General features: G+C 34.4%; 1 protein-coding gene across 21 annotated transcripts in view; it reads right to left on the bottom strand.

Annotated features, from left to right (window-relative positions):
• Positions 1-27,856, bottom strand: part of SLIT2 (slit guidance ligand 2) — a 274,531-nt gene that overhangs the window by 17,734 nt on the left and 228,941 nt on the right. For 10 of the 21 annotated variants that reach the window (XM_030013996.2, XM_030014001.2, XM_030013938.2 and 7 more), the window contains 10 exons: positions 26,346-26,509; positions 24,053-24,085; positions 20,647-20,771; positions 20,416-20,513; positions 18,855-18,994; positions 14,782-14,808; positions 5,829-5,922; positions 3,770-3,907; positions 3,438-3,678; positions 2,971-3,101 (listed from right to left, as the gene is read on the bottom strand). In XM_030013996.2, coding sequence (XP_029869856.1) covers positions 2,971-3,101; positions 3,438-3,678; positions 3,770-3,907; positions 5,829-5,922; positions 14,782-14,808; positions 18,855-18,994; positions 20,416-20,513; positions 20,647-20,771; positions 24,053-24,085; positions 26,346-26,509 — 1,191 coding nt within the window. The remainder of the gene's footprint in view (positions 1-2,970; positions 3,102-3,437; positions 3,679-3,769; positions 3,908-5,828; positions 5,923-14,781; positions 14,809-18,854; positions 18,995-20,415; positions 20,514-20,646; positions 20,772-24,052; positions 24,086-26,345; positions 26,510-27,856) is intronic. The other 11 variants (XM_030013972.2, XM_030013988.2, XM_041123922.1 and 8 more) reach the window with 3 other exon arrangements.

Genomic DNA, 27,856 nt, shown 5'->3' with positions numbered 1-27,856 from the left:
AGTGGGCTGGCATCATGTCTATCCATTTGTCACCTTTCTGAAAATCCATTGAGGCAAGGTGTTAAAATCTTGACAACATCGAAGTCTGCAGAAACTGGAGGGCTAGAACCCCAATTCTTTGTTCATGCTGGCTATATTTCATGACTAGCACCCTCCCTCCAGCTGTACTGCTGGGCTGCGGTAGTACTTGCTGGATCTGGGCCTGCCAACCCATTCAAAGAGAAGGTATTGCCTTAGCTAGATCAAGGTTACAAGGACAAAGAAACTCTGTGGTTCTCATTCAGAAGAAGCAAAAATTAGGCCTATAGAGAAAGAAGAGAAAGAGGTAGGACTGGGCAAGAAATAGAATAAAGCAAGAATCAGAGTAATGGATGGTAGTGGATTGTAAGAAAAACAGGACTGGAAATTCAGTCAAGGAGGAGACTGAGAAGGATGAAATAGAGAAGAGGAAAAGTGAATCAGTAGGTTAATGTAGATTATATCTGTGAGCAGTTTTTAAGCAAAGACGATCAGAGCTAGCTGGCTTAGAAAAAAATGAAGGGAGGGAAGGGAGGAAAGAAACCAAAGGGAGGGACTGAAAGAAGGACAGGAAACATGACAGGAGACAGCTTTAATAGGTAACAAAGGTACAGAAAGACAACATGCAATGAAAGGGTGAAAAGAAGGTAAAGAGCTGAAAAAGGGCAGGAAAAGTCACAGAGATCCTAGGAAGGTAAAACAGTAAGAACTGGAAACAGGGATGGCTGGAAACAAAAGTTAGAAAAATAGTAATAGGTTGGAAAGGATGAAGGGATTAGAGTATAATGTGTAAAAGACTCTGTGCTACAACATACTCCTTTCTAGAACGTGAAATAGAAAAGAAATAATATCTAACTTGTTACAGTGATCACTAGATGTAGAAATATATATACAAATGTGGTAATGTATACGTGGCTTCCAACATATGCACTTCCCTCAAGGGCAAAAGACTTCATTACAGTTGATCTCAGTACCACTGCATGACCGTTTTCAAATATCTTCTAGAAACTCACCATCATGCTAATTTGAAATGAAAGGGAGGATAATAATAATAATAATAATGATAGTAATAATACTACAGGTGTGTATCTCCTTCACTAAACAACCATGTCACCCTGTAACACTTCACTACATTTCCCATCCCTTTCTTCACTGTGCCTGCATTCTCCACTTGTCACATAATTCAAAAGACCTGATCAACTATGTAGGGGAGATGCTTCTAATTGTTCTGTAAGACTAACCTAATTGGGACTGTTTGTTAATTGATTACTTTGTTATTAATCCCTTCTACATTTATGGTTTTTAATTTTACCTGTGTAAGTACTGTTTTCCAATCTTTTTCTAGAAAACTAAAATGGACAAGTGTGAATTACCAGAGTTTATTACATTCCAATAATACTGAAAAAAGTGTTAAATTGATAAGAAGGAAATATATATGTTTTGAATGGGAAGAAGTATTCTCGATAGATTAAACAAATGGGAACAAAAATAACTTCAAGTTACATATGATCCTGATTTCTATTGCTTCCTATTCTCAGACAGCTGTACCTATCAAAATAAAAATCAACAAAAATAATTAAACTCCTGACAAAACAATCTAAACTTCTTCATTAGCACTATCCCAGATAGAAAAGAAAAATAATCTTATTTTGAATTGTAGTCGTTGAGAAAAGTGAATGTTTCGTGCAATTTTAAATTTGTGTTATATACTTCAATCTCCTGTAAAGTCAAATCCTATTTTTAGTGTATGAAAATTTATACAATTAAAATACATATACTATTTCCACATGTTAACCATTTCATGGAATTGTATAAAACCCTTATGAAATACATATTGCATCAGAAAATAAAAGCAACCTTAAGATGCTTATTGTAAAAGGCTGTGTTTTTACTAAACAACTTTATATTGTATTTTATAGGAATGATTTTTTTTCTGTGGAATGCTTTTAGTAATCTACTAAAACCACAGTTCTCTTGGTGTTATTACCTAACAAAGTTTAGCATTGTTTCCCTGCTATATAAACTTAAGCTTTTGATTTTATATTGCCATTTGAGTACAATCATTTCTAAAAATAATTTCTTTTCAATGAAATGTCCCTAATAGAATGCAGAACAATGTCAGCTGCTACAAACTCCAGCAAATAAATATACACTAGAAAAAATTCTACAACACAAAAGGTGTAAATACAGCAAAAAGAAGATTCAAGGAAAACTCATTTAACACTTCCCCTGTATTTCTGAATGTTTTTTTAGCAACAATAGGGCAATCAAAGCCAAGAAGTGATGCCTGTTGTCTTTTTGCTCACTCTTGAAATGTCTGTCTGCAAATTCTTGAGAAGTTACATAAAACCTCCCTGGAAGCTCAGGTGGTAATTTTTCAGAGAACCAGAGAAGTTTGACTTAAAGAAACCTGAAAAATTATGCTCCAGCAGCAGATTTGGATTCTGTCTCTTAATGACTTTGGAAGCAAAACCCATTTCTTTTTCAAGGGTAGTGCCTTTTTTCAGAACCAAGTTTTTAGCTTTCTCTTAACTTGTCAGGGAAAAGTCCCACGTTATATGACTGCCTAACACAGAAGAGAAGAGAAACTTCCATTTAATTTCTGCTTATTCAGTATAGTTCTGCACTTTAACCTGCACACTAGGAAATTATTTGGGAGTAACATCATGGAAAAAACTCCACTTCCACATGTGAGCTTTACACAAAGGTATAAGTATTCTGCTGAAAGCTAATCCTTACTCAGTTTTAATGCATCAAATAATATATTATCTTTCTGATGTATCTGCATTATTTTCCAAGCCAAATCATGTCTTTTGGCAATAGGTTTTACATGTCTGACAATACATTCATTTGCATATATTTCTTTTAAGCATCTATTAAAAAATGTTACTTTGATATAAGGAATTAATACATGTTTTGTGTCAGTTAGAAATTTGTTTTATCTGGGTTCACCTGTAAATAGCAGAGGCTGGATAAGATCCTGTGTCATAACTGACCCTCACTCTACCCCGGTACAGCTCTACCGCTATATGATCTTTATCGCCTTTGTAGAGCAGGATCCCACTGTCTTCATCTGTAGCAATCTAGTTAAAAGAAAGAAACACTTAGAAAGAACTAAAAATAAATATTAAATCAAAATGCTGTATTAAGTGAATCTCTGAATTTACTGCCATAGTCTATTACTTCACTATAAAATTCTTCCTTGAAGGACAACCTGATAAAATTCCTTCTCTTCCTATCAGTAAGGCCATCTACTTCAATATGAATATAGAGTTATTCTAGTGACTCTTCTAGATTTTTAGCTCAAACTGTGAAAAGCTCTTTAAGTGAGCCAATGACAACTTTAGCTAATTTTCCACACCATAAAAAGTCATTTACACTCTTTCCCAGATCAGAATCTACAACACAAGCAATCTTACCTGTAGAGTGATATTGGTTTGGGGGCGTATCTTAGCTGAAGGGATTTGTAGATAGGATTCTTTGTTGACAAAATTTATACTGATCAGCTTTTCACATTTCTCACCCTGGTAGCCTGATAAACACTGACAGATTGGTTCACTCTCTTTTATGATACACTGGGCTCCATTTTGACATTCATAATTATCACAAGGGCTGGTGCGAGGTAGAACCATTGGTGGTGAAAACTCACAAAACAAGCCGCTAAATACAAACAGAAAAAATTAGCATTTCCAATAAAAAGCAACTTTGACAGAAGACATGTATGTTTGTATTGTCTTCAGATCTTTCTCACCTGTATCCTTCTGGGCAAATACATGTATATCCATTAACTGCATCGGTACACTGTGCTCCATTTTTACATTTGTTGTCCTGGCAGTCATCAAAGTCAATATCACAATGCTCACCTACATATCCAGGTGTGCAATCACATCTGTGAAACAGGAAAGAAAGTGGGGTAGCACAGTGCCTTTTAACAATACAGTGTGCTTATGGCAAAATTAAGGAACTACTGAATTGTTTAAAACTCAAGAAAAAGAATGCATTACTGTGACTTTGCGTGTAAAGACTATGTAGCATAATCATGTTGTTATATGGGAAATCTACATATGTAATGAATACAGGTTTGCTAGTTACATATGCTTACTCATCTGCCATTATATTGAAGAATTGTGGTTTAAATCTAGAGAGCTCTCATGAATCATTTTGACAGTTCTTGGGATTTATGAGTAATGCAGAACGTTACAGGATGTTGTAAGTGGCTGCGAACACTAAAAATAATCAATATGCTTAGTTGCTGCAACTGAGACAAATAATCCAAGGCTTGTATTATACGGATGGGTATTTTCTTTGTCAACTGAACAGCTATGAATGGACCAATGGTCCATTTATACAGTTTAGAGGTTATGCATAAATTTTTTCCCCTTGAAGTTCCACCGGCCTGATTTACTACAAATAGCTCCACGGTTAGTGAACTAACAGAAGTCTCAAAATACATCCTCCGTCCTCCATGAGCCCCCACTGAACTAGAAACAGCATATCCTCAAGACAGTATGTAACCCTTTTCTGGTTTTGTTTTTTCTTTTTTCCCCATGCAACTGTCATTGTTAATGCTAGGGTCATTTCTTCAGAGAATTCTCATATATTAGACTGAGTGAATGCCCAGAACTCTGTCAAAAATGAATGGAAAAATTACAAATTCATGCATTCACATGATTTTACTTTTTTTTTTTTTTTTTTAAATTAAGATGTATGTAACTGATTTCATTAGATCCTGTGATTCCCTCCTTGGTGGTGTTTCTTTTAGTATCTAAAATTTGCTCTGAAGTGGCAAGAGTGATTTTAAATAGCTGTGTAACTTTAAATTAAGTACTTCAATCAAATATGTCTCAATTTTTATTTAAACATATGCAAATAAGTGAAAAAACATTATAAAGCATGTTATTAAAAAGCTAAGTGAGATACGTTCTTGAAGTTACTGCATGTGCTATTTTCTGATTTAAAATCTCAGAAGGTAACATGGAAGATTAATGAACTAGGCAGCAAAGTATAAGATACCAAACTAGGTTTACTGAAGTGGCATGAAGAAAATAAACATAACACACAACAATTGAAATCCAACAAGTTTTCTATTTTCCAGTTGAAAACTATCAACTTAATTTCATGTTCATTTGAATATTTAATATATTTGAATATTTTCTGCCATATTTTAAATAAAATGTCATTTCATAAGTAGTAGGAATGATAATAAATAATCTGCTTTTAGCACAAGAGCATACTGTGCATAAAACAGGTGCTTATGACAACAATTGAAAGCTGCAGGTTTCCTGTATTTATTAACCTAAAGCCTATTAAAAACACTTTAAATTGTGCATACTAATTAATTATGATAAGGATATGGTGTAATTAAAGATTAGTTTTCCTGGGGATGGACTTCTTTAGTTTATACCTTCCAGTGTGCCTTCCTAATAATCTCTTTCACAATTACTTCTCAGAAAGCAGTATAATTATTCCACTTCAATTAAATGCAATTATTTTCCTACTGTCCAAAGTAATGAAAGGGTTTTGTATAGACTGTCACATAGACTAACTGCTCCACTCTGCATTTCTATTTAAAATCTGACTGGAATTAGAACTGTTAAGGATCAGTAAAATTTAGTAAAACATATTTAAGATAATAATGTAGATCTAAATGAAAATAATGGCCTATTCTGCTGTAATGCTTGATAATAACTGAAATTAGTATTTTGAGAATAGAACTTGCTTCCACTAAAAGAAAAGGAAAATAAGTTAAGCAGGATAAAAAAAAAAAGAAATTTAGATTCAATTGGACTGTGACAATATTTTAGACTTACTTGTATCCTTTGGGTGTCAAGATACACTTTGAGTCATGCTGGCAAGGGTTCAGGTTTTGAGCACAGAAATCTAGTTTCTCCTCACAGAGCTCACCTGAAATACAATGTATGCTGTCAATTCAGTGAAAATATCACAGTGACCTGAAAATAGCTGTTTGTTTTTTAAAAGTAACGGCTACAACTTCTTTATTGACACTGAAGAATGCATATTTCATAATAACTACTACCTTTATAATAAATATTAATAAATAAATAATAACGATAAATACTAATCTTTCTGATAACTTCTTTATTAAAAAAAAAATTAGTTCAATGTCAATCTTCTAGCCATGGATATAAATGATAATTTTGTGAAATAAATATTTTTTCGTTTACAGTATTTATCTAGCTCTGCTGTATAGCAAAACACTAGTGATTGAATCTCTTCTCTCTAGAACAAGCAAGCCATCAATATGCTCTTCTCTTACTTATTTCTAAGCACATTACACACAGAAATACCCAGATTTGCACTATAAGTAATTACCCGAAAAACCCCTGTTAATATCACTGCATGTCAATACAATTCCAATTATCCCCAAATGAAAACTTGCTTTCTAGTTTTTCTTAAATATGACTCCAATTTTTGCATTTGTTAATGTACCATAATTATCTAGAATCTGTTCTGTGAAAAGAAAAGAAAAAAAAGATCTATGTCAAATGTCTACCCTTCCCTGCTGCTAGAAGCAGTGGCTCTAATTTCCAGCATGGGCTGTATAATCTAGAAAATACTTTAATATGGTTAAAATATGATTTTATTTGCAACTTTATGACAAGGAAACACTTACAGGTGTGTAAAGAGATCAACAATGTCTTGTTTCCTGACTAACTAATCAGAAGATACCATGAATAGTGCACTCGAAAAATTTATCACTGGTTTGTAAGATAGATATACTCCAGCATCCATATGAAGAATATACATATAATCAACAGGTATAAACCCTGTGCCTGCTGAATTCAGGGACTCCCAGGTCTATCAGGCCCTGAAACTATGGAAGGAGTAGGGTTGGCCCTTTTCATTTGTCAAGTAATAAAACATGAGCTAGTGAGCAAAGAGAAGTAGAACTGGACACCAAAATGAGGAAGAGCAGAAGATAGCAGTGGATGAGCAGACACTTTCACTGCTCAAGTTGAACTTTCCTTCAAAGACACACAATATTTAATGTCCCTCAGTTTTACTTATCTGGGTGTGGTAGTGGCATGCAGTGTAGTTAGCTGAAGAATCAGTATCTGCTGGAGGGCAGCCTGAGATTAAAATTGCGTATAAGGGCTTCACCTCTTTCCTGTAACTAACACAGTACTGAGGATGAGCACAGCACCACCATGAATATGGTATGGGGAAAGAAGGACAGACCATTTAGGGACACAATTTGGGTGGAATCAGGAACAGGTAGATTGGAAAAAGGGAGGAAGGTATAGGATAATAACATTGGAATGGAAATTTTGGAGAGAGTATACAAATGATGATATCTTCCAGAATACATATGCATGTGTGTGTATGTGTAGCAGTTCATCAGCTACTACTGTCATTAAGCACTAAGGTTTCAGACATTTTACACTGCTCCTTGCCAAGCACCTAGCACCACACAGAAGCTGTCTTCTTGCTTACATGGGCTTCTCTGGAATTGTAGAAGCACACATCATAATAAAGTGAAAGCAACAGTAGATGGTTAAAGGTCTATTTGTCCTTTTTTTTTTACAGGTTCAATAGATCCTCCAGAGAAATTTGTCCTTTCCACAGCAAGTGTGCTTACATACTAGTGTTTAAAACTGCTTATCATAAATATGAATACTGACTACCCAGGACTTGAAACTTTATTTCCAGGACTTATCTCTTAGGGTATGTAGAACTTATTTCAACTGATGGACAAATAAATGAGAACTTAAAAGAGTTGAGGAACAGTCTACGTTAAAGGCAAGAATAGAGAAAAAGGCAAAACTGAATCAGAGCCAAAGATGGTTATGCTGGATAAAACCACATCTGAAACATGTATGCTAAGTGTGATAAGACACAGGACCTCTACATCTTCAAAAATGAGAGAAGCCAAAACCAGCTAGACAAGTACTTTGCAACCATCCAAAAGATACAGACTGGTTCTACACAAAGATTTAGAAAAAAAAAAAATAAAAAATTGATAGCACATTACCAATTTGCAAGTAGTGCATTTTCCCTACAAAAACCAAATAAAGCTTTGAGTTAACACAAGTAAATGGCCTTCAAGCACAGGCTACTTAACAGTCCTCAGGAAAACTGTCAGTAACAATGTGACTTAGTCAATATATGTAGGAAACTGAATAAAGATCAAATGCAGGCCACTGAAGATGACTAACACAAAGGATTTTAATTCTATCCTCAAAGCCGTTTCAAACTCTCAATGGACTTATTAGTCTGGAAATGTGCAACTGTTATGACTAGGTCAGTGCACAAAGAATCCTGAAATACCAGGGATTCTTTGCATCCCACGATATATCAACCAAAACCCAGTTCCCTTTCTCTTTTCAAAGGGTTTTGTTCAAACAGATACATATATAAGAGGAAGTACTTCTTCACATAGCATTTAGCCAATTTGCAGAACCTGTTGTAATAGCTGAAATCTGTTTAAAGGCCAGGCAAGATTTAAGAGTGAGATATAAATATGGGAACAGAGAATTCAGATTTTCAGGAACATGGAGCAGAATAAGCAAAAAACCACTTGTTTTTTAACCTAGTTTATACACATTCCTGTGGCCTACATATATGTGTATATATGCATATATATATATATGCACACAGACACCCCCATACAAATATCTTATTATAGCATATATTCTATATTAGATTACATGCAGAACTGAAAAATATATGACACCGCAATTACAAATAATGAAAATATGGCTGTTCAGTACTTACAAGACTTGGACAAAACCACCTCTAAACCTCTAAACATTCCCAAGATTCTAACAGTATACCAGACACTTTCTGAAAGTGACATATTGAGCCTATCTTTCAAGCAGGGCTGAAGGTTTGCTATCTCTAGATAGATTCACAGTAAAAGTTCAGTGGAAACCCCTCAAAATACCAAGAAAAAGGCAAATTAGGACTGGCATAATAGGAGCAAGCAATCTCACCATTGCTGTCAATTTTACTAAACTGGCATCAATTTTGCTACAGGATAGTAATTGGGCCATGGCTTAGATTATTATTGGCACAGACCTACAAAATTACTTGTGTGGCAAAGAGCTTTATTGAGTAGTGTCTAAGCCTGTCTATTTTTTAATTTTTAATTTTTTTCCCCCCATCAAGGTACTTGTAAAATACATGATTTCTTAGTTAGAGTACACTGCATTTTAGGAGTCATAAGTTGAAGGCCCTGAACTACACTGAAAGCTGAATCACCTCAGGAAAAGCTCAGGGACATTTGAAAAATCTTAATTCCCAAGTCATAGCTGTAAATCCTGCATAGAGACTGAGGGTCAAACTGGAAGTTTAAGTTTGAAACAGGCTTACAGTTTTGAAAAATGTCCATTTCAAATCGTAAGATCAATGTTACACTACCAGGCTTACTGCAGCCAAATGGCTTGCAAACATCATCAGGTGTTTTTGAGATTATGGTCAGACTTTGATCTAAGCACTCTGTAGAAAAGTGCACAGACTGAAAAAGAAGAGAAACAATGATTCAAAAACCCACTTGTCTTTAAAAGACAGGACTTTTTGCGCTGTGACAGCATAAAAGGAAGGGAAGTTTCCTCTTGCATTTGCAAACTGTATGCACTGTGAAATAAGTCAGAATCGTATTACTGGAGGGAGCTTTCGGTTAAACAGTCCATTAGCAACTAGCCTAAGGAAGGAAACAGGAATCAAGGAAAGGACATGGTAAACTTGGTGGTCCATGTAGAGAAATAATAATGTAAAAAACCCTATGAACAAAAAAGTCAGTTTTACATAAAGTACAAACTTTCATTATGAAGAGAGTAGCATTCATGACAGACTTGCACACAGGACCAGTAAAAAGAAAAACACGAAAAATTCAAAATGGAATAAAATATGTACATCAGATACTGAACTTCTGAATGAAAATATAAATACCAGGAGAACAAACCAAAATAACACAAGTGCGAGATCTTCACTTGTACTGTTAACGGACTTATATTCTGAATGGAGCGTTCCCATAACCAAAATATATCTGTTTGTGAAAAAGTTAATAAAAAAGGTAAGTAAAAATATGTGACATGGAATCTGAACCACTGAAGAATAGTTTCCTGGTAAAGCAACATCTCTTCTAGTGTACTGAATAACCAGTGCGTTATTCAGAATTTAACTGAGACAAGGTGAAGGGGAGAAAGTAATTTTGTTGAAATCAAAAGACAGTGATGAAAGTGAAACACTTATTGAAGGAAATATCTGATTTACCAAGTTAGGTTCCTTGGCTTTACTGGAAGGAAATCTTAGAGTTCCCTGATTTGGGAAGCATAATACAATGTTTTAAAAAAAACATACTTCAAAAAAATGAAAAAGATTGTGAAACAGTGTCTCAATTCAAGGAAGCTTGACACCAATGTGTGTGCACATTCTTTTATTCATCTAATAGTATTGTAATTGAGGCTTTTGTAGGAGCTTGGCTAAGTAATTATGTTTTTGAAAGATGGGAACGTTTCTGTATGTAGCAAAATAAGAAACAAATAGTTTGTTTAAAAATAAGCAGTGGATAAAGTGTCAAAAGTCCTATGAAAAGCTTCCAAAGTTTAATTAGAACCAGCAGTAACTCTTTTCACAAGACACCTTGCTTAATTAATCTAGGAAATCTGGATTCTGGTATGGAGTAGCACTGCAACCAGTGGAACTCTGTGGTCAGCACAGTCCAAATGAACACAACCCTCCAAGGTCAAGACTGGAATATTTACTGAGATTTTGCAGCTAGATATAGAGGATGATGCAGACTTAAACATCCAGACAACACTATTAAATATGGATGATGAATTGTATGTCATCCTTGATTAACTAACCAAAATTACAAGTTTGCTAGATTCACACGTCAGTTTGTGTTTCCTCTGTGTATGTTAATTCACTCTTATGACTTGATGAGGTTATAAATCACAGAAAAACTTTATCATAGAATCATAGAATACCAGGTTGGAAGGGAGCTCAAGGATCACCTGGTCCAACCTTTCTTAGCAAAAGCACCGTCTAGATGAGATGGCCCAGCACCCTGTCCAGCTGAATCTTAAAAGTGTCCAATGTTGGGGAATCCACCACTTCCCTGGGGAGACTATTCCAATGGCTGATTGTTCTCATTGTGAAAAATTTTCCTCTTGTGTCCAATTGGAATGTCCCCAGGGGTAACTTGTACCCATTACCCCTTGTCTTTCCCATGTCACTCCTTGTAAAAAAGGAGTCTCCATCTTTTTTGTAGCTACCCTTTAAATACTGGAACATGGGGATAAGTTTTCCCTTAAGCCTTCTTTTCTCAAGGCCGAACAGACCCTTAGCTCTGGATTTTCCAATATATAAAGACATGTAGTACAACAAATAATGAGGAACAATGAATTGAGGTAAAAAAAGATTTACATCATTGTTATTTTGAATAATTGGGCAATAAATTAAAAATACAGTCAAATAAAGCAATGTCAGCCACTATATTTCTGAGTGAAGAGGAGAGCTCTAACACAAATGGACATGGGCTTCTGAATATAATAGCACATTGCTAATTACAGGCAAGCTTACTGAAGAAACAAGGTTAAAATCACTACCGTATTAGCAAAGCTGAGTATGATACTAGAATACAAACTAGAGACAGAATGCAAAAGAAGGAATGGTCAGTTTTAATTACCAAAATCAGGTTTTTGCTAGAAGACTTATTTGCTGTCCCAAAGCTAAAATAACAAATATATATTACAGTCTTACTGGTAATCGCTAGAATAGCAGGATTTTCTATGTGTACATATATGTCCATTCCAGCTTCTGAGCTTGGTTGTGACATATTGTGAGTCAACTTCTACAGTATTTATGTTTTATCATTTAAGTATTATTATCTGAGTCTTTGACTGGAGGGCTCTTTAATTACTTCTGATTCAAATAGCCAATATATTGTAAGAGTGGTTGGAAAATGTCAGTGCCATTTAACAAACTATATAAAGAAAAGTGCTGCATTTTTATGAAGTCTTGAGTTTGATGAACAGTAGACAACATAATTTATTTCAAATCTTGAGCTCATTATTCAGAAAAGACAAATAAAAATATCTACTATATGAGGGACAAAGTTGCTTATAATTAAAAAAAGTTCACAGTCACAGTAGGATGCAGTTTGTAACCACAAATCTGAACATTTTGTTGAAATTTAATTTTGAAGTCAAATTCTAGATCTGATTCATTGCTGGATTGTTCCTATCTTTCACCACTGCTTAGGTCTGTTCATCTATCCACCATGCTTGTGGATCAAAATGTAAGATGGAGCTTATTTAACATTTCTAGTTGTTTTACATATGCTGTTTGGCAACACCAAAGAAAAAGTAACTTTAAGGCAGGTAAGCTGTAAGACAACTAAGGAAAACAAAAGGATGGATCATAGACCAGAATCATTCATGACAGTGATCAAACTAGCAGCAGGTAGCTCAGCTTGCCAAGGATATAATTTATATTCCCCCTTTATGAAAATGCAGTAAAATTACTTTAACACTTGAGCTATTAATACAAAACAGTCATTTGAAGTATATTAAGCTAGATTAAACAGAAAATTTTACAATGAGTGATGAAAAGGAAGAGTAGCAAAGGTATCTGTTCTAAGAAGCTGTAACACGTATGTGTAGTTCTTAAAAAAATGAGGATTATGATCCTGATTTAATGAAATAATTAAACTTTTTATCAAGTTTGATATGACATGATTTGCATTTGATGACCTGCATGCTTAAATTTTAGGCAGGTACTTATTTGATTACCAAGTGAATTGAAAGTATTAACTCAACTCCTTTATTGTAGTAGCAAGGAGGCCATGTAATGAAGTTTTGAAACAAACAAACAGACATATCTATGTGTCTATGATTTGCCTAAACTGAGATAATTACTTTAAATTATTCCTTTTTTTTTGTCTTACTGCTGTCACAATTCAAAAGATGTCTGGCATGACAGAACTGACTGATCCTCCAAGCAAGTTATAGACCATAATAACTTTCATGTTCAGCTGGCAAGCTAATACAAGTATGTATCACATACACATCTGCTTAATTTTGGTGCTGAACTTAGTTCATATCCCCTGGGTGTTTGATAATTTCTTTGTGAGGAATTTGTTCTTGATATAATCAGTAATTTTAATATGTTATAGTTCACACTTGTGTAATACATTTACAGTGACTACAGTTCTGTTTAGGATTCATTGCCTTTAATCACATTTAAAGACATTCAAACTATCCGTAAGACTAATTATGCACAGGTAACAGCTGCTTCAACTTGAAATGGAGACTTGGGTCTCTTCACAGTAGCGTCTTCCCTTTACATTCTATTTGAAAAGCTATTTTTCATGAACATAGAAATTAAGTTTTTCTTTTAATTTCTGGGAGTAAATCCTAAAATTCTTTATTTTACACTACTGGAAAACAGTGACAGAGCAAAATTTTATCCATGAATCACAGATGTCGAACTAGTTATTGTAACCTGCTTGGTTTTGTTTGTTTGTTTGTTTGTGTTTTTTAATTAAAAACAAGAATAACAAAGAACTCAACTTTTATATTTATTTATACTTGCTTGCACTTTTCCTAGTTTTTCTAGAGACTAGTACTCTTTTACAAAATGAACCATTTTCATACTGGGATAGCAACAGAACAATGTAGAAAAAGTAACTTAGGAAGTGACAAGGGGAAAAGAAAAACAGGAGGCTATCTTTGCTGTCCAGATAAGTAATAATAAAATGCAAATATGGCAACATGTCTGAACGGAATACAGCTTTAAGCATGGAACACCTGTGGTTGGAATCACTTGCTGGAAATGTCTTGTTCTCTCCATCAGTTACAGAGAGAATTTAGGCTCTGAGTTTAAGTTGTAAGAACTATTCATCAGGTGTCTAAATTAATCAACATAGATGGTATGATTGCAGCCTTGCTCAACATGTCACTTCATGGATAATGAACATATTTTTATTACTAGTGAAATATTATATTGCTTCATAGACTGCACAACATATTTCTCAAATTAAATTAATGGCCAATACACTACAAGATGATTAACTTGCTTTTAAAACTAAATATGTAACTTCATAAATATGTAGTCACTGATTGTATTAGCTCTCAGATTGTATAGATGAAGATTGTACAGAAGATGCTTTATCTCTGGTAGAGAAATAGGTGTTAAGCAGAAACTTAAAAAAAAAAAAAAAAATCAGAAACACCCAAAGTTAGCGTCATAAATCTCTCCACTATTACCTTTCTTACGCCATAGCCTCAGCTTAATGTGGGCATTTCAGTTTCTTTAGATATTTACAGCAAAAAAAAGGCCACAGAAATGATGAGCAAGAACTGATGAGCAGAAATGATGCCATTTTATACTCCAGCATATTTTCTAGTATCATAATCTAATGAAGAAATTAAAGCAAAACAGTGCTATAAAACAGAGAATACATTAGAATGGACCCAAGGTATGTCTTTAAGGTGATGAGAATAAAGATTTCAGAAGATCACCATGTAAACTTTTTTGTTAATCCTAGTTTTAATACATCTGAAAAAAAGACAATGAAGGTAGTATTAAAGTACTCCTGCACAGCGATCTGCATCTTCAGTGACATTCTTTTGATATGTATTCACAGCAAGAGCCAAGAGCCTAATTTGAGGATTTGCAATGAGCTTTCTAAATTATATACGATTTATTTGATCATTTGTAAGAACTGAAATCCATGCACCTTTAAGGAAAGTGAGAAACCAAAGTAAGTGAAAATAGGCTTAAAAGACAACTGACCTTTTTCCACTTCATTCAGATTAGCAGCTTGCAGTGACAAAGACAGAAGAGACAAGAGACTTTTTACATTGTAATACAACAGCATAGCACATTAAGCTAATGCACAACTATAGCAGCAGAGAGGTTGATATAGCAAAATGAAGCAAGCTTCAGAGTCTCACCTACAGCAGAGCAAAACAAACAGAAAAGGTAAGAAGTGCATGCCACTGGTGGCATAAGAAAGGTTTTACTTCTGGATCAATTAGATCTGTGATCTAATGACTGATGATAATGAGCAAGAGAAATGATCACCTATAATCTAGAGAATGTACATAAAATGACCTGAAGTTTACTAGACTGAGGTTAAAATAAAGGAGATGATAATGTTAAGAGAATAGTGAGGTTAAAGAGTGCAGGACATAGTAAGGTATTTTAAATGTTTTATTTCTCAAGGTTTCATCAGACACACTGAGTGTCTGCTGATTCCATTTGCTTACTGTTTTTCACAGTTACAGTCTGTGATCTTAAGAAAGCTCATAGTGTAGTCCAAATACTATTCTTTGTCTTTCCACCTGTAACTGTGGAGGTAAGTGTAAAACTTAACTAAGGCAGAGAAAAATGGATTCCTTATTCTTAAGCAACAACATAATAAGCTTTTTTAATTGTTTGTTTTAAAATCGACACTGCATACTTGAGAAACATCAATTTTCAAGGGATTGTTAGAAAAGTCAAAAAGTGACTGTTTGGTTTTGCACTGCAACATTCTTTACAACATTTTTTGTAGTTTTTGTATGTATTTTCACAGTTAACTTGAGATTCTAACAAGCCCTCCACATGAAAATAAAACTTTAAAGAAGAATGATTTACATTTCATACCAGCAGATTTCAGCTGACTTCTTCCTTGTACTGTGCTACTGAAATGTCAAGCATACTTGCAGATAACCATTCACCCAGAAAAACATTCTGGGCTAGTGCACTTCCACATTCAGTACATATATGCCGTGACATCTTGAACACAGACAATTTGAAGTATTGCCAACAGAATTAAAAGAGAACAGGACAAGCCTATGGTGGTATTTTCCTGGTATGTATACTGTCCCAGACTCCAGCAACTTACAGCTCAGGGACTTTCTGAGCTAGAGGTAAGTATCTCTGAATTTCAAAATCTTTTAACCTACTGAATATATAGCCTGTTTTCCTGATTGTTAACCTACTTTTGCCCAGCTAGTACATGAATTCATTTAGCGAAAAATACCTTTCATAAAAAACCCACATTAGCAATATGCATATCTGATTTTAACCTGTTAGAACAGATACCAAATCCAAATGTTTACAAAGTTCCTCATGAAAATCACTGTCTCCATAGTGGACAGGGATTCTGTTATTTATCTTTCAAATCAGGCTACAGGCCAGAGTTAAAAAAAAAAAATCCTATAAATAATTTGGTACCTCATACACACTTGAGGCAATTTTAAGATTACTTTATATTCTGAACACTAACATTTCTAGATCCTCACGTGTCCAGACTACTGTCAGCCTAATTCTTAACACTGAAGGTTACTTAATTATTATGCAAGATCAAGGATGACAGGTGTGAAGACCCCTTGAGTAGCTCAATGTTTTATATTTTCTCCTTAAAATTAATCTCAAAAATGACTTAGGGTCTCACACATTGTGTCCTATCCTCAGATGCTTTGTAAGATAGATAGTATATTGTAGAATTCTGTACCGTATCCCGCGGAATGGAAAACCTGAACTTTTCCTACAATTTTTGCCCAACTTAACTATAATATGAGTTGAGGCTCTGGTGTTGTATGTTTAAAAAAATACAGGTGTCTTGCTTTTGGTAAGGTGTTGAAAAAAATCTGATGACATAGTGTAAATTCTCAACATTTTTTTAAAAACCAGAACATCTAACCTTAACAATTACAAGTAAATTGTTCTGATTTACTTTAGAGCTGGTGGGAAGATTCTCACCTACTCACATGACCTACTGACTTCAGTAGCAATTATAAGTAGGCATTGCATCGTGAAAGCAAATCCCCTTTTCTGAAAGAATTACAGTTAGCAAACAAAAGCACCTGCCATGTAAACTCATAGTATTTTCCTTTTAGAATTATACACAATTATGGATCAAATTAAAAAATACACTTTCTTGTATTTTGACTAAAGAAGCACAACTGCAATACAAACATCACAAATGATACCAATGTTTATGCTCTCCTTTTTGCTCTAACCACATAGATGTATAGAGAAATGCTACAATTGCCATTTTTTGTAAATGTAAAACGTATCTTTCAATTACAATACCAGAGAAGTGCTACAGGCACACTTAATCAAAGTTTTAGGGTAGCACATATAAACAAGCCTTTGTATCCACTCCATAGAGATTTAATACAAAACAGTCCTTCCTATGGCACAGTGCGAGTACACCAAGCGATTGACTCTAGCAGTTAAATGCACCTCAAGCAATGTTGAAAATGAAGGAATGAACACCACAGGTAAAAACACCTGCAAAGCTGCAGAGGAGGAATGCACTTGCAAAATGAATTGTCTACTATCTAATAGATATATGAAAACTCTTAGCATGAAGCCACTGAACAGGTATACTGAACTGATATGACTTTGGTTTGCTTTCTTCCAGCCTACTCAGTAGAATATCTGATCCCATTTTTAAAGGAGATAGCAATTGATCCCAGGGGAGCTGAAGCTTGACTCACTTATACCTGAAATATTAGTTATAGGAGAAATAGCAAACACCTGTCTATACTTATTGATGCTGTTACCTCTTATTTGTTTCTAAATCTTGAATTGTAAATTGCTCTTAGGTGTTAAGGTATCAGTACTTGGCAAAACAGTATTTTGTCTAAGCAGAAGATTGTTCTTTCAGATGTGAGCCGTCCACTTATTATTAAATACCTTATTCTGGCTACTTATACTTTTAAGCTGTATTGCTGTAGGTATTGTAGCTTATTCTGTATGGGGAAATTTCTATCAAACATTTACCCAGCATAACTACTGAATGAATACATATATTAGATTATGAAGTTGTATTTCTTATACTTGTGTTCTATCATCTTCACTCACAGTGGGTTTCCAAGATTTAAATATTGACTTTAAATCTGAATACCCTAAACCATCTGATCAATCCAATAGGTTGTAGGAATAATGATGGAAATACCTTGGATTAAAAAGGAGTTAGCTGTGTTTTCAATAAATTAAATTAATTCAGGAGTTTACCTCTCGTCCCAGTTTTCCAGACCTCAAATTTGATTGATTGATTAAAGTAAAGATATAGGATGACCAAGTAGAGTTAATTCCCAAGTTATGGTGGATTTTACATTTCTTTTTTATGCATTTCAAATCATGGTTTTGTGATTTTAAGCTCTGTGTTCTCCTAGTGGTCAACTAGCTGACCGAAAATAGATCCGTCTAGTTAGAAAAAACTATAAAACAGATCAATGTAAACAATAGATCCTACTTCTTGTTCTCCAGTGCTGCTGTTCTAACTCTCCTCCATTCCCACAAAGATGACAGCAACCAAGAGACCCTCTGTCTCAAAGAGAGGGGAATGCTTTGGCCTGTTGCCAGCTGCCAGAAACAAATAATTAGAAACTCTCTAATGATTTTTTTTTTTCTTTTGTGCTAGAACAGAAAGCATCACACTCTGCGTTAATGTTTCTAATGGAGTGGAAGCATCCAAGAATGCCAAATTCAGTTCCCTACTGTCACAGACAGATCCTTTTCTGCCCTGTTAGTAACATGAGGTATACAGGATAAAAGCAGAATATTTTTCAGATTTCTACAGCTGCAGAGGTTTTTCATTGGGGTGTCTGGGTTAGGTAAACAGTAGGGAGAGACACATTTTGAATGATCTTTTAAATAACAAAATGCTGTAATTTTAAAACTAACAAAGGATTTAATGAGCAGGCATTAAGTCTACTTTTGACTACAAACCATATAGGAGGAAAATATGGAGGGAAACCTGGCTTTAAGGCAATTGTAGAGTAACTACTAATTCACCTACAAACTGCAAAATATTACTGTTCTGCTAGGAATTCTTGAATTACCTGTACTTTCTCTTATACTCTTACCTGTGTATTCAGGTGGACAAAGGCAAGTATAGTTATTAATTCCATCCACGCAAGTAGAATTATTTTCACAGTCATTGTCTTCACAGTCATCAACATTTACTTCACAGTTTTCACCTTCAAATCCATCTGCGCAAGTGCACCTGTGATACAGAAAACAAAACTAACTACATGGACATTTAGGTAGGGAGACCAGACAAGAAGTTCTGTAATTAATAAGTACAATGACTCATAATCACTATCCCATAAAGGAGCATGGTTGATATAATGTAAAAACCCATACAATAAACATTTCCAAAATATTTTTCATTTTTTAAATTACAGAAAAAAGGCTTCTAAATTCGTGCCCTAATCTTTAGTTTTAGGAGCTTCTTAAATTAAATCACTGAACATTCTTTTTGAAAAGTGTGCTACCTTTATATTACATGATTAGATTATATTTCTTATGGAAAGTGATCCTTTTGTTTTTTTAAAGTTAAACACATGGAAAGGACAGTGGAATCAGAGATTAGTATGTAATGTAGTATCCCACTATCATTCAGTTAAATGCACCAATATAAAGCTCTGTTTAACATTCCATGCACAATACAAGCATTAACATATAAAAACAAAGCCTGTATAAACTCTTCAAAGCAGTAATTTTTTTTTGCTTTTAAGTATGTTTATACAAAACATCAAAATATGCAGTAAATGTAAAAGATCACTCAAACATGACTACAAATACATTTTCATGTAATACGCATTATCTATAATTTCTGCAGCTTTCATTATAAGATCGCTTTGATTTTCAAAATATGTAGTGTTTAAACAAATAAATGAAAAAGGTCAAATTCTGAGACATGACTGTCACTAAATTCTAAAGGCATAGTATTAAGATGTATATGCTTAATTTTTAATAGAAAACTATTTAATCTTTGGACAGAATTTGGATTAAAAAATAAGAAAATGTCATAATGAATTGCAAGATAATGAATTGTATCTTTTTGAAGTGTCATTTCTAACAAGCTTGAGGTGTAGATTATTAAATGACTAATAATTTCACATAAGAATGCTAAAGAACTTTATTTCATAATTCATGAAGTACATCTGGAGTAATTGTACTGTGTGATTAAATAACTCAAGATTAAAAATGCTCACAGCATGTTTATCTGCTGGCATAGTGAGTTTCAAATGAATCATTAATTTTCTGTTTCACTGGGATTTACATTTTATCATTTACATGCTGTCTGTTGAAGTAATACACACGACAACAGATGAATTGTGAGATTTTTTCAGCAGGGATCTAGCTAGCTATTAATTAGCATAATGGAGTCAATACTATGTTGTCTTGACCTGATATGCCTCAACTAATCACAGTCATTTGTTATTGTTTTTAACAGTTTCAAAGCTTTAGAAGCTTTCCAAGGATGGCGACGTGTTCTGAAAATTTCAGAAGCACTGAAAATCTGCCTTTGTGGTGCACTTACCAGCAAACACAGAGAACCTCAAGATTAACATCAAAATTATTTCAGCATATAAAACTCAGTAGTTTTCCATCCTGTTATTACAATTAAAAACAACCTACCAGAAACCATCTTTTTCTCCTTCTTTCAAATGACAAGTTCCGCCATGGTGGCATGGGTTACTAATGCAAGCATGAATGGGAATATCACAGTCTTGACCCTATGCAGGGAACAACAATTATAATTTAAGAAGAAAATACAGACAGTAGTGGAAGGGAGCCAAATAAAAATTAAAGATTGTTAAGGAGAAGCTTACATTTCAATAAGCTTTTTCCTCTTCATTCATTACCTACCTTGAAACCATATGGGCAAGTACATCTATAGAAGTCAACTGGATCATTGTTGCAGGTTCCATCATTTTTACATGGATTTGATAAACAGGGGTTACACTTAGCAAGAATATTAACATCCACGGGCCCTTAAAAATACAAATTGGATAGTCAGAAACAAACAACTACTAATTTATATTTGACAGGATATATCTGCCACATTGCTTTAAATTTTAAAATGAAATTTGTATTTTAGACTTTGTGGTGTTTCTACATGAATGAAATGCTGGACTGTCTTTAATTCTTTTGACATGACCAAATAAATTTGGGGTTGGATTTTTGGCTTAATTATCACTTTTTTTTTTAAAAAAGAAGCTGACGCCAAAGTGATTCCCATATCCCTATTCTCTGAAATCTGTACAGTTCTGATCCATGATAATTACCTTCCCTTGGTATTAACAAAATGAAAAATACAATTTCAGCTTTTGTCTCTCTAGGGGGTAAAAATTGCCTATGAGAAAAAGGGCTATCACAGTTTGCAATCCTTCCCTTGATGGTGTTACTGAGAAAAGTATTTTTAATGTATTGTTGTTTTAATTTATTTTTTTATCTGCAGGATCACAGAGATGGCAAAATGAACTGGTAAAATTACTTGTAAAATCGTTGAATATCTGTGAACTGTAATGTAAATTGCATTATCCAAGCTATCTTATCGTAAATAGCTCTATATTGCACCTTGCTCCCTTACGGAGTCAGCCACAGTTCTGTGCATTACTGCCTTAGTTAAGCCCACAAATAATGCAAACTGTACCATGAATCTATGTGCAAATGAAGGCTTCAATCCATGTTTGCAGTCTAGTTTCTTATATTAATGATTATAACAACAGAATTCAGAAATTAATACTGACAAAATCTTAAGTTTCAGAAGCCAGGCTTAAAGCCTTGTCCTACATAAATCTTATCCCTATTATATAAATATTTTTTAGATATTTATTTATTTTTCTGTTGTTTTACAATTTTAATACAGCCTTTTCACAGTAAATTTTCAAGTTAGGAACCATCGATTTTTTAATTTTTTTTTTTTTTGTCAAACAATCGAAGAAATCACTGCTTATTTGTTAAAAACTAGAAATCACCTGTGTATAAATAATGATTCATTTTCATACACTTTGTGGTAGAAAAAAGTTTGATTACTGTAAGAGAAAACAGGTGACTTGGCCAAATGCCTATTAAGAGAATGAACATACATTCTCTACTATCTCCAGCTCTATTGCCTGATGACATTACTGCCTCCAGCTTGATTTCAGATTTCACCTATGAAAAAACCCTTCAGTTATCCACAGGTGATTCGTACATTTTAAGGAATAACCAGTGATTTCTTCTAACTAGACACAAACCCCAAACTCCTAAGACCTACTGGTGGAACTGCCTGATTGCTCCATAACAGGTTTTACTCAAAATGAGCCAGACTGCAAAGTTTTCCAAGCTAGCAGGGCACTTTTACTGAGATATGGGGTTTTAGGTTTTTTTTAAACTTCAATTTCTTAACTTTCTTTACTTATTTTTCTTTGCAAAATTAGTCTCAGGTAAGTCACTGTAAAGGAGCTGGCTTGGAAGGAAGCTGTGTGATTATAAGAATTCAGTAGGGGGTGTTAGACAAGAAGAGGTTGACACTTTTTTTTAATTATTTTTTTAAATCTGCAGTTCCTGGTATCCTTCTGTGTCACAGCTTGCAAGCAAATCCAAATGGATGAACACGGTAATCTGTGATAAGACGCTTATTGCCAAAGCCACAATCTATATGGATCATTGACTATTCTTGTCTTCATTACCTTACTTTGAAAGAGAAATCTACACCTGATGAAAGTTTCTCTTAGACCAGCAAACAGCAGAGGTAGAAGAGTTGAAACAAAAACCATAGAATTAACATCTAGAAAGTCCTGCCTGTGTACTCTAGACTACTGCTGATTATTGCTAGAGTACATTAAGAGGTTCTGTGAAAAAAGTAAGGTGCAAGAGGCACATACTGAAAAAAAAAATAAAAATTGTAACACTGTGCTGTAGCCTCAAGGTCTATGCTTCCTTGCCTCAACTGTTTATTCTGAACATCACATCCTCTTTTCTATTTCTCATGCAATAAAATGCTAATTATTTGGCATGAATTAAAAAACATTCAGTAACCAAGGTTATTTACCCAAACAGATTAGCAATCTAAATTTCACTTCCAAAACAGAGCCAGAAAATGGAACCTAAGTCTCAACAAGATAGTAAACAAAACTGTATCTGATTTTGTGCTGTAAGCATTTATTTCTAACTATTATATGTGTAGTATCCAATAAAAATTAACATTTTGATTTATCATTCTTCAGTTGTAAGATCAAAAAATGGAAATGTTTCAGGTATTTTTACTGAAGTCTAATGGAAAGGCAGTTCTGGAACCTATTTTCATTTCCAGTATACTGTTGCCTTCCTCTTTCTGCTTAGAATCATAGAATCATTAAGGTTGGAAAAGACCTTCAAGATCATCGAGTCCAACCATCAACCATGCCCACTAAACCATGTCCTGAAGTACCCTGTCCACTCGCTTTTTTAATACCTCCAGGGATGGTGACTCAACCACTTCCCTGGGCAGCCTGTTCCAATGTTTGACAAACCTCTCAGTAAAAAAATTTTTCCTAATATCTAACCTAAATCTCCCTTGCCTCAACTTGAGGCCATTTCCTCTTGTCCTATCTCCAGCCACCTGACAGAAGAGAAGAGACCAACACCCACACAGAAGAGACCAGCACCCACAAAAGACTTGTATATGAAAAAGAATTGGGTTCATAACCTATTGTTTAGTTTTTCATATTGTAGACATACATATTCTTTAATAAGCCCTAACTGGAAAAAATCCTTAAAATAAAAGAAAAAATAAGCAGTATTCTTTTGTAAACAGTGAAAAACTAACCGTATTTTATTGACAAACATAGACACACACATGTAGCTATCTAACAATTTTAAAGAAAAACATGACACATACCCTCTCAAAACCATCTTCTAGAGAAACCTGTTGCAAGAAAAACTTTGAGCTCTGTCATTTTATGACTCCTATTCTCTCTTGCATATGGTCTGAAAATCAGTATCTACACTGATTCACTTACACTAAAGCAGCTAATGAAATCACTGATATTAGTACAATGCAGTGGAAACAATTGTTTCAGTTAGGTAATTTTCAGACCTGAAACCCTGGCTTTTAAAATAATAGAACTGTTCATACAATATGTTGAATGACACATCATGAAGAGTCAGTTTTAAATTCATCAAAGGGGAAAACAAACAGTAAACATGCGTGTCTTAGGAAAGAAGTATGCTTGAGGTACACAAAAGGAAGGTCAGAAGGTCCATTCTTAATCAGATCACCCATTTCAGATCTACTTATAACCCTTACCTGGTATCAGAAAACCACAAGGCCCTGGAATCTCTAGAAGCAGGGCATGGATGGTAAAGGGGTAAAAGTAAAAGATTGAGAATCTGTTAGAGGCCACATAAAAAAAGAAAAAAACACCCATAAACGTAGAAAAAACAACTGAAAGAAGAAAATACTAAGGGATGATTCCTGGAGTAAAAGAATTCATAAAATTAGAGTAAGGTACAGTGATTTTATGGAGCTTTACAACTGAGATAGGACTTCAATTTAAAATGCACATTTTCACTGGGAACTATTTGTTATGTAAGTAAAATTCAAGCACCCATTTCACTTTCAGTTGAATCCAGAGATATTGAAAAGAGGGAATTACACACTACTCTCTTCCTGTATATATACAACAGCAGACTACCAACAAATATTTTGAAAACAGTCCTCTCATTCATAGCCTAAAATTTTGGTTCTAATAGGAATATAGCATCTTCCTAATTTCTATTCAGCAGTTCATTTTTAAGCAAAAGATAAAATTACTTATCTTTGAGTAACAGACACATAATGTCTTACAGGGCCATCATGTCATTGAAAAGCTGCTGATTTGCAATCTGTAATTATGAGCATCTTCACAGGACAGTGGCAGGAAAATTATTTTCTCTCAAAGGTATCCATAATACCAGATCTCCACTCTTGGAAGTGAAACAAATACAGTTCTTACCCTGCATAATAATATAAAGGATATTGTCTGATGGGCAAGAGGGTGTAAGTTATACTTTCTGGATTGTCTGACAGAAACATAACAATGATTGTAGGCAGGGGTGATACAGTTTTTAAAACTGACAGAGCTGGAAAATAACCAAACAGGTCCTTCATGTCCATGCAAATATTCTTTCACTTACATCCCTAAAACAGTGTGCAATAAGAGCATATCTGCAATAATGTTCAGTGGATACTTGTAGAGAAAATGATCAGACTGGCCAGCAAATGTCCTATCTAAAATCAGACTAAGAGACTTTGCAACAGATGAATGTCATATGCAATGAACGCTGGCATGACCTCAGAGAGGTACTGTTGAAAAACTGCAAGAAGAATTTGTAGGGAGAGACAATTCATTGGCATTGCAAGCAACAAAATGGGTTCCAGTGGTTTTTGTTTACAAAAAAGTTTTTTTGACAGAAAGCCGAAGGAGAGAAGACTAAATAGGATGAACATGCAGTAAAGAACAACTTCGGATGAGACAAACTCCAACAAAGTCCCATTGCTTTTTTAAGGAAGAAATTACAAAGCGATTAAGCTCACCTTTGAAGATACATTAACAGATGAATAAATCAAAGTAGCTTGAAGATTACCTAGACTGTGAGAATAAGTTACTTCTACAAGACTAAAGATCGTATTTATCTGACGCCTTAGAAATAACTACAAGCTTAGTAATGGCTTACAAGTATAAGCACACATAAATTTTTTTTTTTTTTTTTTTTTTTTTTTCAGTTGGCAATTTCTATGTTTCTAAATCAGGGCCATGAGAAATGAAGCTATGGTAGAAGTTTTCTATGTTTTCAAAATATTTAAGAACAAGAAATGGATGGAATAGAGGACAATTGAACAGTAAACCAATGTTCTCTCTCCATGTGAGAGAACCATGTTTTTCTAACCAAAAAAATAGTAAGGTTCAGAAAAAGAACCTAGGAATTAACAGACAATAATGTAAGTCGTGATATAAATGCCAGCAACATTGGTACCAACACAGAGATAAACACTCTTGGTCCAAACCCTGAGAAACCTCCCCAGTTAACATTTTAGGATGAGACCTCTAGAGAGGTAATCACATCTCTCTGTCTATGTGTTTTGGGGTTTTTGGTTCCTTTCTTCTGAAATATCAGAGGAAGCATTCTGAATGTATTGATGCAAACAGTTGCAGACTGCAAGGTTTATGGATGTATTTAAAGATTTTACAGTAAACAGTCTGAAGGAAAAGGATGTTCTTCGGCTAAGGGAAGTGTAGATGTTTAAACTGCAGTTCATGACTCAGACAAGTACCAAGTACCTATGTACATCCATGTACTGAGGAATACCGTACTGCAAGTTCAAAGACTTTTTTTCTCCTCCATCTATTTGAAAAGAAATAGGCATTGAAGTTTTTAAAATAAATACAGTTCCTGAATGGAATCAATGTCTACATCCCTAAATACGAAGAGGAATGATGACAAGGCTGAGTGAAGATGCTGTAATAAATGTATTTAGAGCACAGAGGACTATTTCATAGCTCAACTATTTGTAAAAATTCAAAATTGACACTTCAAAGAGAAAAAAACAAAACCAGTACCTTGGCAAGTAAATTTTTTAGAAGGAGTTGTGAGAAGAAGTTTATCTGCCATTTCTCCAGGACCAGCACAACGTGCAATACCAGGTTCTTTGTATTCTGATTTTACCCAGTCAGATAGCCATTGCATGTTACAATCACAATAAAGAGGATTTGCTCCAATAGCCCTATGGAAAGCAGACAAACAGAAAGGCAATAAAGTTTTAAATGGTTGCTTTTAAAAAGACAAGCCAGAGAACAGGTTGGCAAAAAAACCTTCAAACCACAAACCTGCCCTCCCTCCACCAAATTGACCATAAGCACATGAAGTGTCTGGATTTGGGTTCTAAATCAAGAAGTGATAGTTTTAGCAGTAAACTTGGTCCAGAAACCTAGCTATTCTTAGCTGCATTATGTGTGAACTTTGGAGAGCTAATACTAGCTAGCTCTGTTTCACCGTTGCTATGTAATGGCCAAGATCAGCTGCATCAGCAGAATGAAACTGATACTGGAAAATTAAGTTAGCAAGAATAAAGTATTTCTTCCGAAGCAGCCAAGGCAACCCCAGAGAGTTCCACCCTGATATTTTTCCTTTTCAGTTTATGGCTCCCAGGCTGGTACAAACCATCTGTTTCTAAGCTTCCAAATTTGATTTAATTATTTCCTCTTTGGAGCTCTCCCACTGAACTCACAGCTATGTGCAGAATTCTGTAAGAGGTCTCTGCTGCATAAGTAAATAAAACTACATTATCCTAGCTTTGTGGTAGCTACATAAGAATTGCCTTGTTATGAAAGCAAATCCATTTCTTTAAATAAATCTTTTTTTTTTAATTAAAAAATAATTCAGCTAAAGATTTTCAGAATTAATTTCTGTAAGGGCTTTTTAAGTCTCTATTTTCTCTGCTAGAAACTATAAATACTCTTCAAACTCCGAGAACAATGATATGTTGTGTAGTTAATTTGGAGGATAGAAGCATTATGCCATTCTACAAAGATGTACTCATATTCCTTTTAAGGAATACAATAATCATAGAACTTTCAACAGATAATCTTGACATGTGCACACACTGTCAAATGGCAGTATTAGAACATCCTACTTCTCCAGATGTTTCAGTACTTTTTTTCAGATTGTTCCACAACTTTGCATCAGTGGGTCTTCTAGAGATACAAGAAAATCTTTGGCAAGCAAAGGCAGTAGAAACTACCACTGCTGAAACACTCTTTTCTGCCACACTGAGCAGGAAGCCCTCTCTTAATTATTACTACATACTTCCAGCTGAACATAAGAAAAAATATATATACTTGTTCAGTCAGGCTGAAGTCAGAGCAGTAACAAAAATCATACCTAGTGATAGGGAACCTCCCATGCAAGAAAAAACACCTAGAATTTGTCCACTCCATATTGGCAAGAGTGAATGTCAGCCTGAACTGAGATAACACGATTGCTCTGCTAAAATCAGAATGTTAGCAAGGATAACTGGCAGCCATTAAGAAAAAAATAACAGCAACAACAATCAAATCTATGTAAGTTTTAC

The sequence above is a fragment of the Aquila chrysaetos genome, chromosome 1 (genome assembly GCF_900496995.4).
Source record: "Aquila chrysaetos chrysaetos chromosome 1, bAquChr1.4, whole genome shotgun sequence".
In the NCBI taxonomy this organism is placed as follows: Eukaryota; Metazoa; Chordata; class Aves; order Accipitriformes; family Accipitridae; genus Aquila; species Aquila chrysaetos.
The sequence above is the reverse complement of the archived record's forward strand: the minus strand, read 5'-3'. Positions and strand labels throughout refer to the sequence as shown.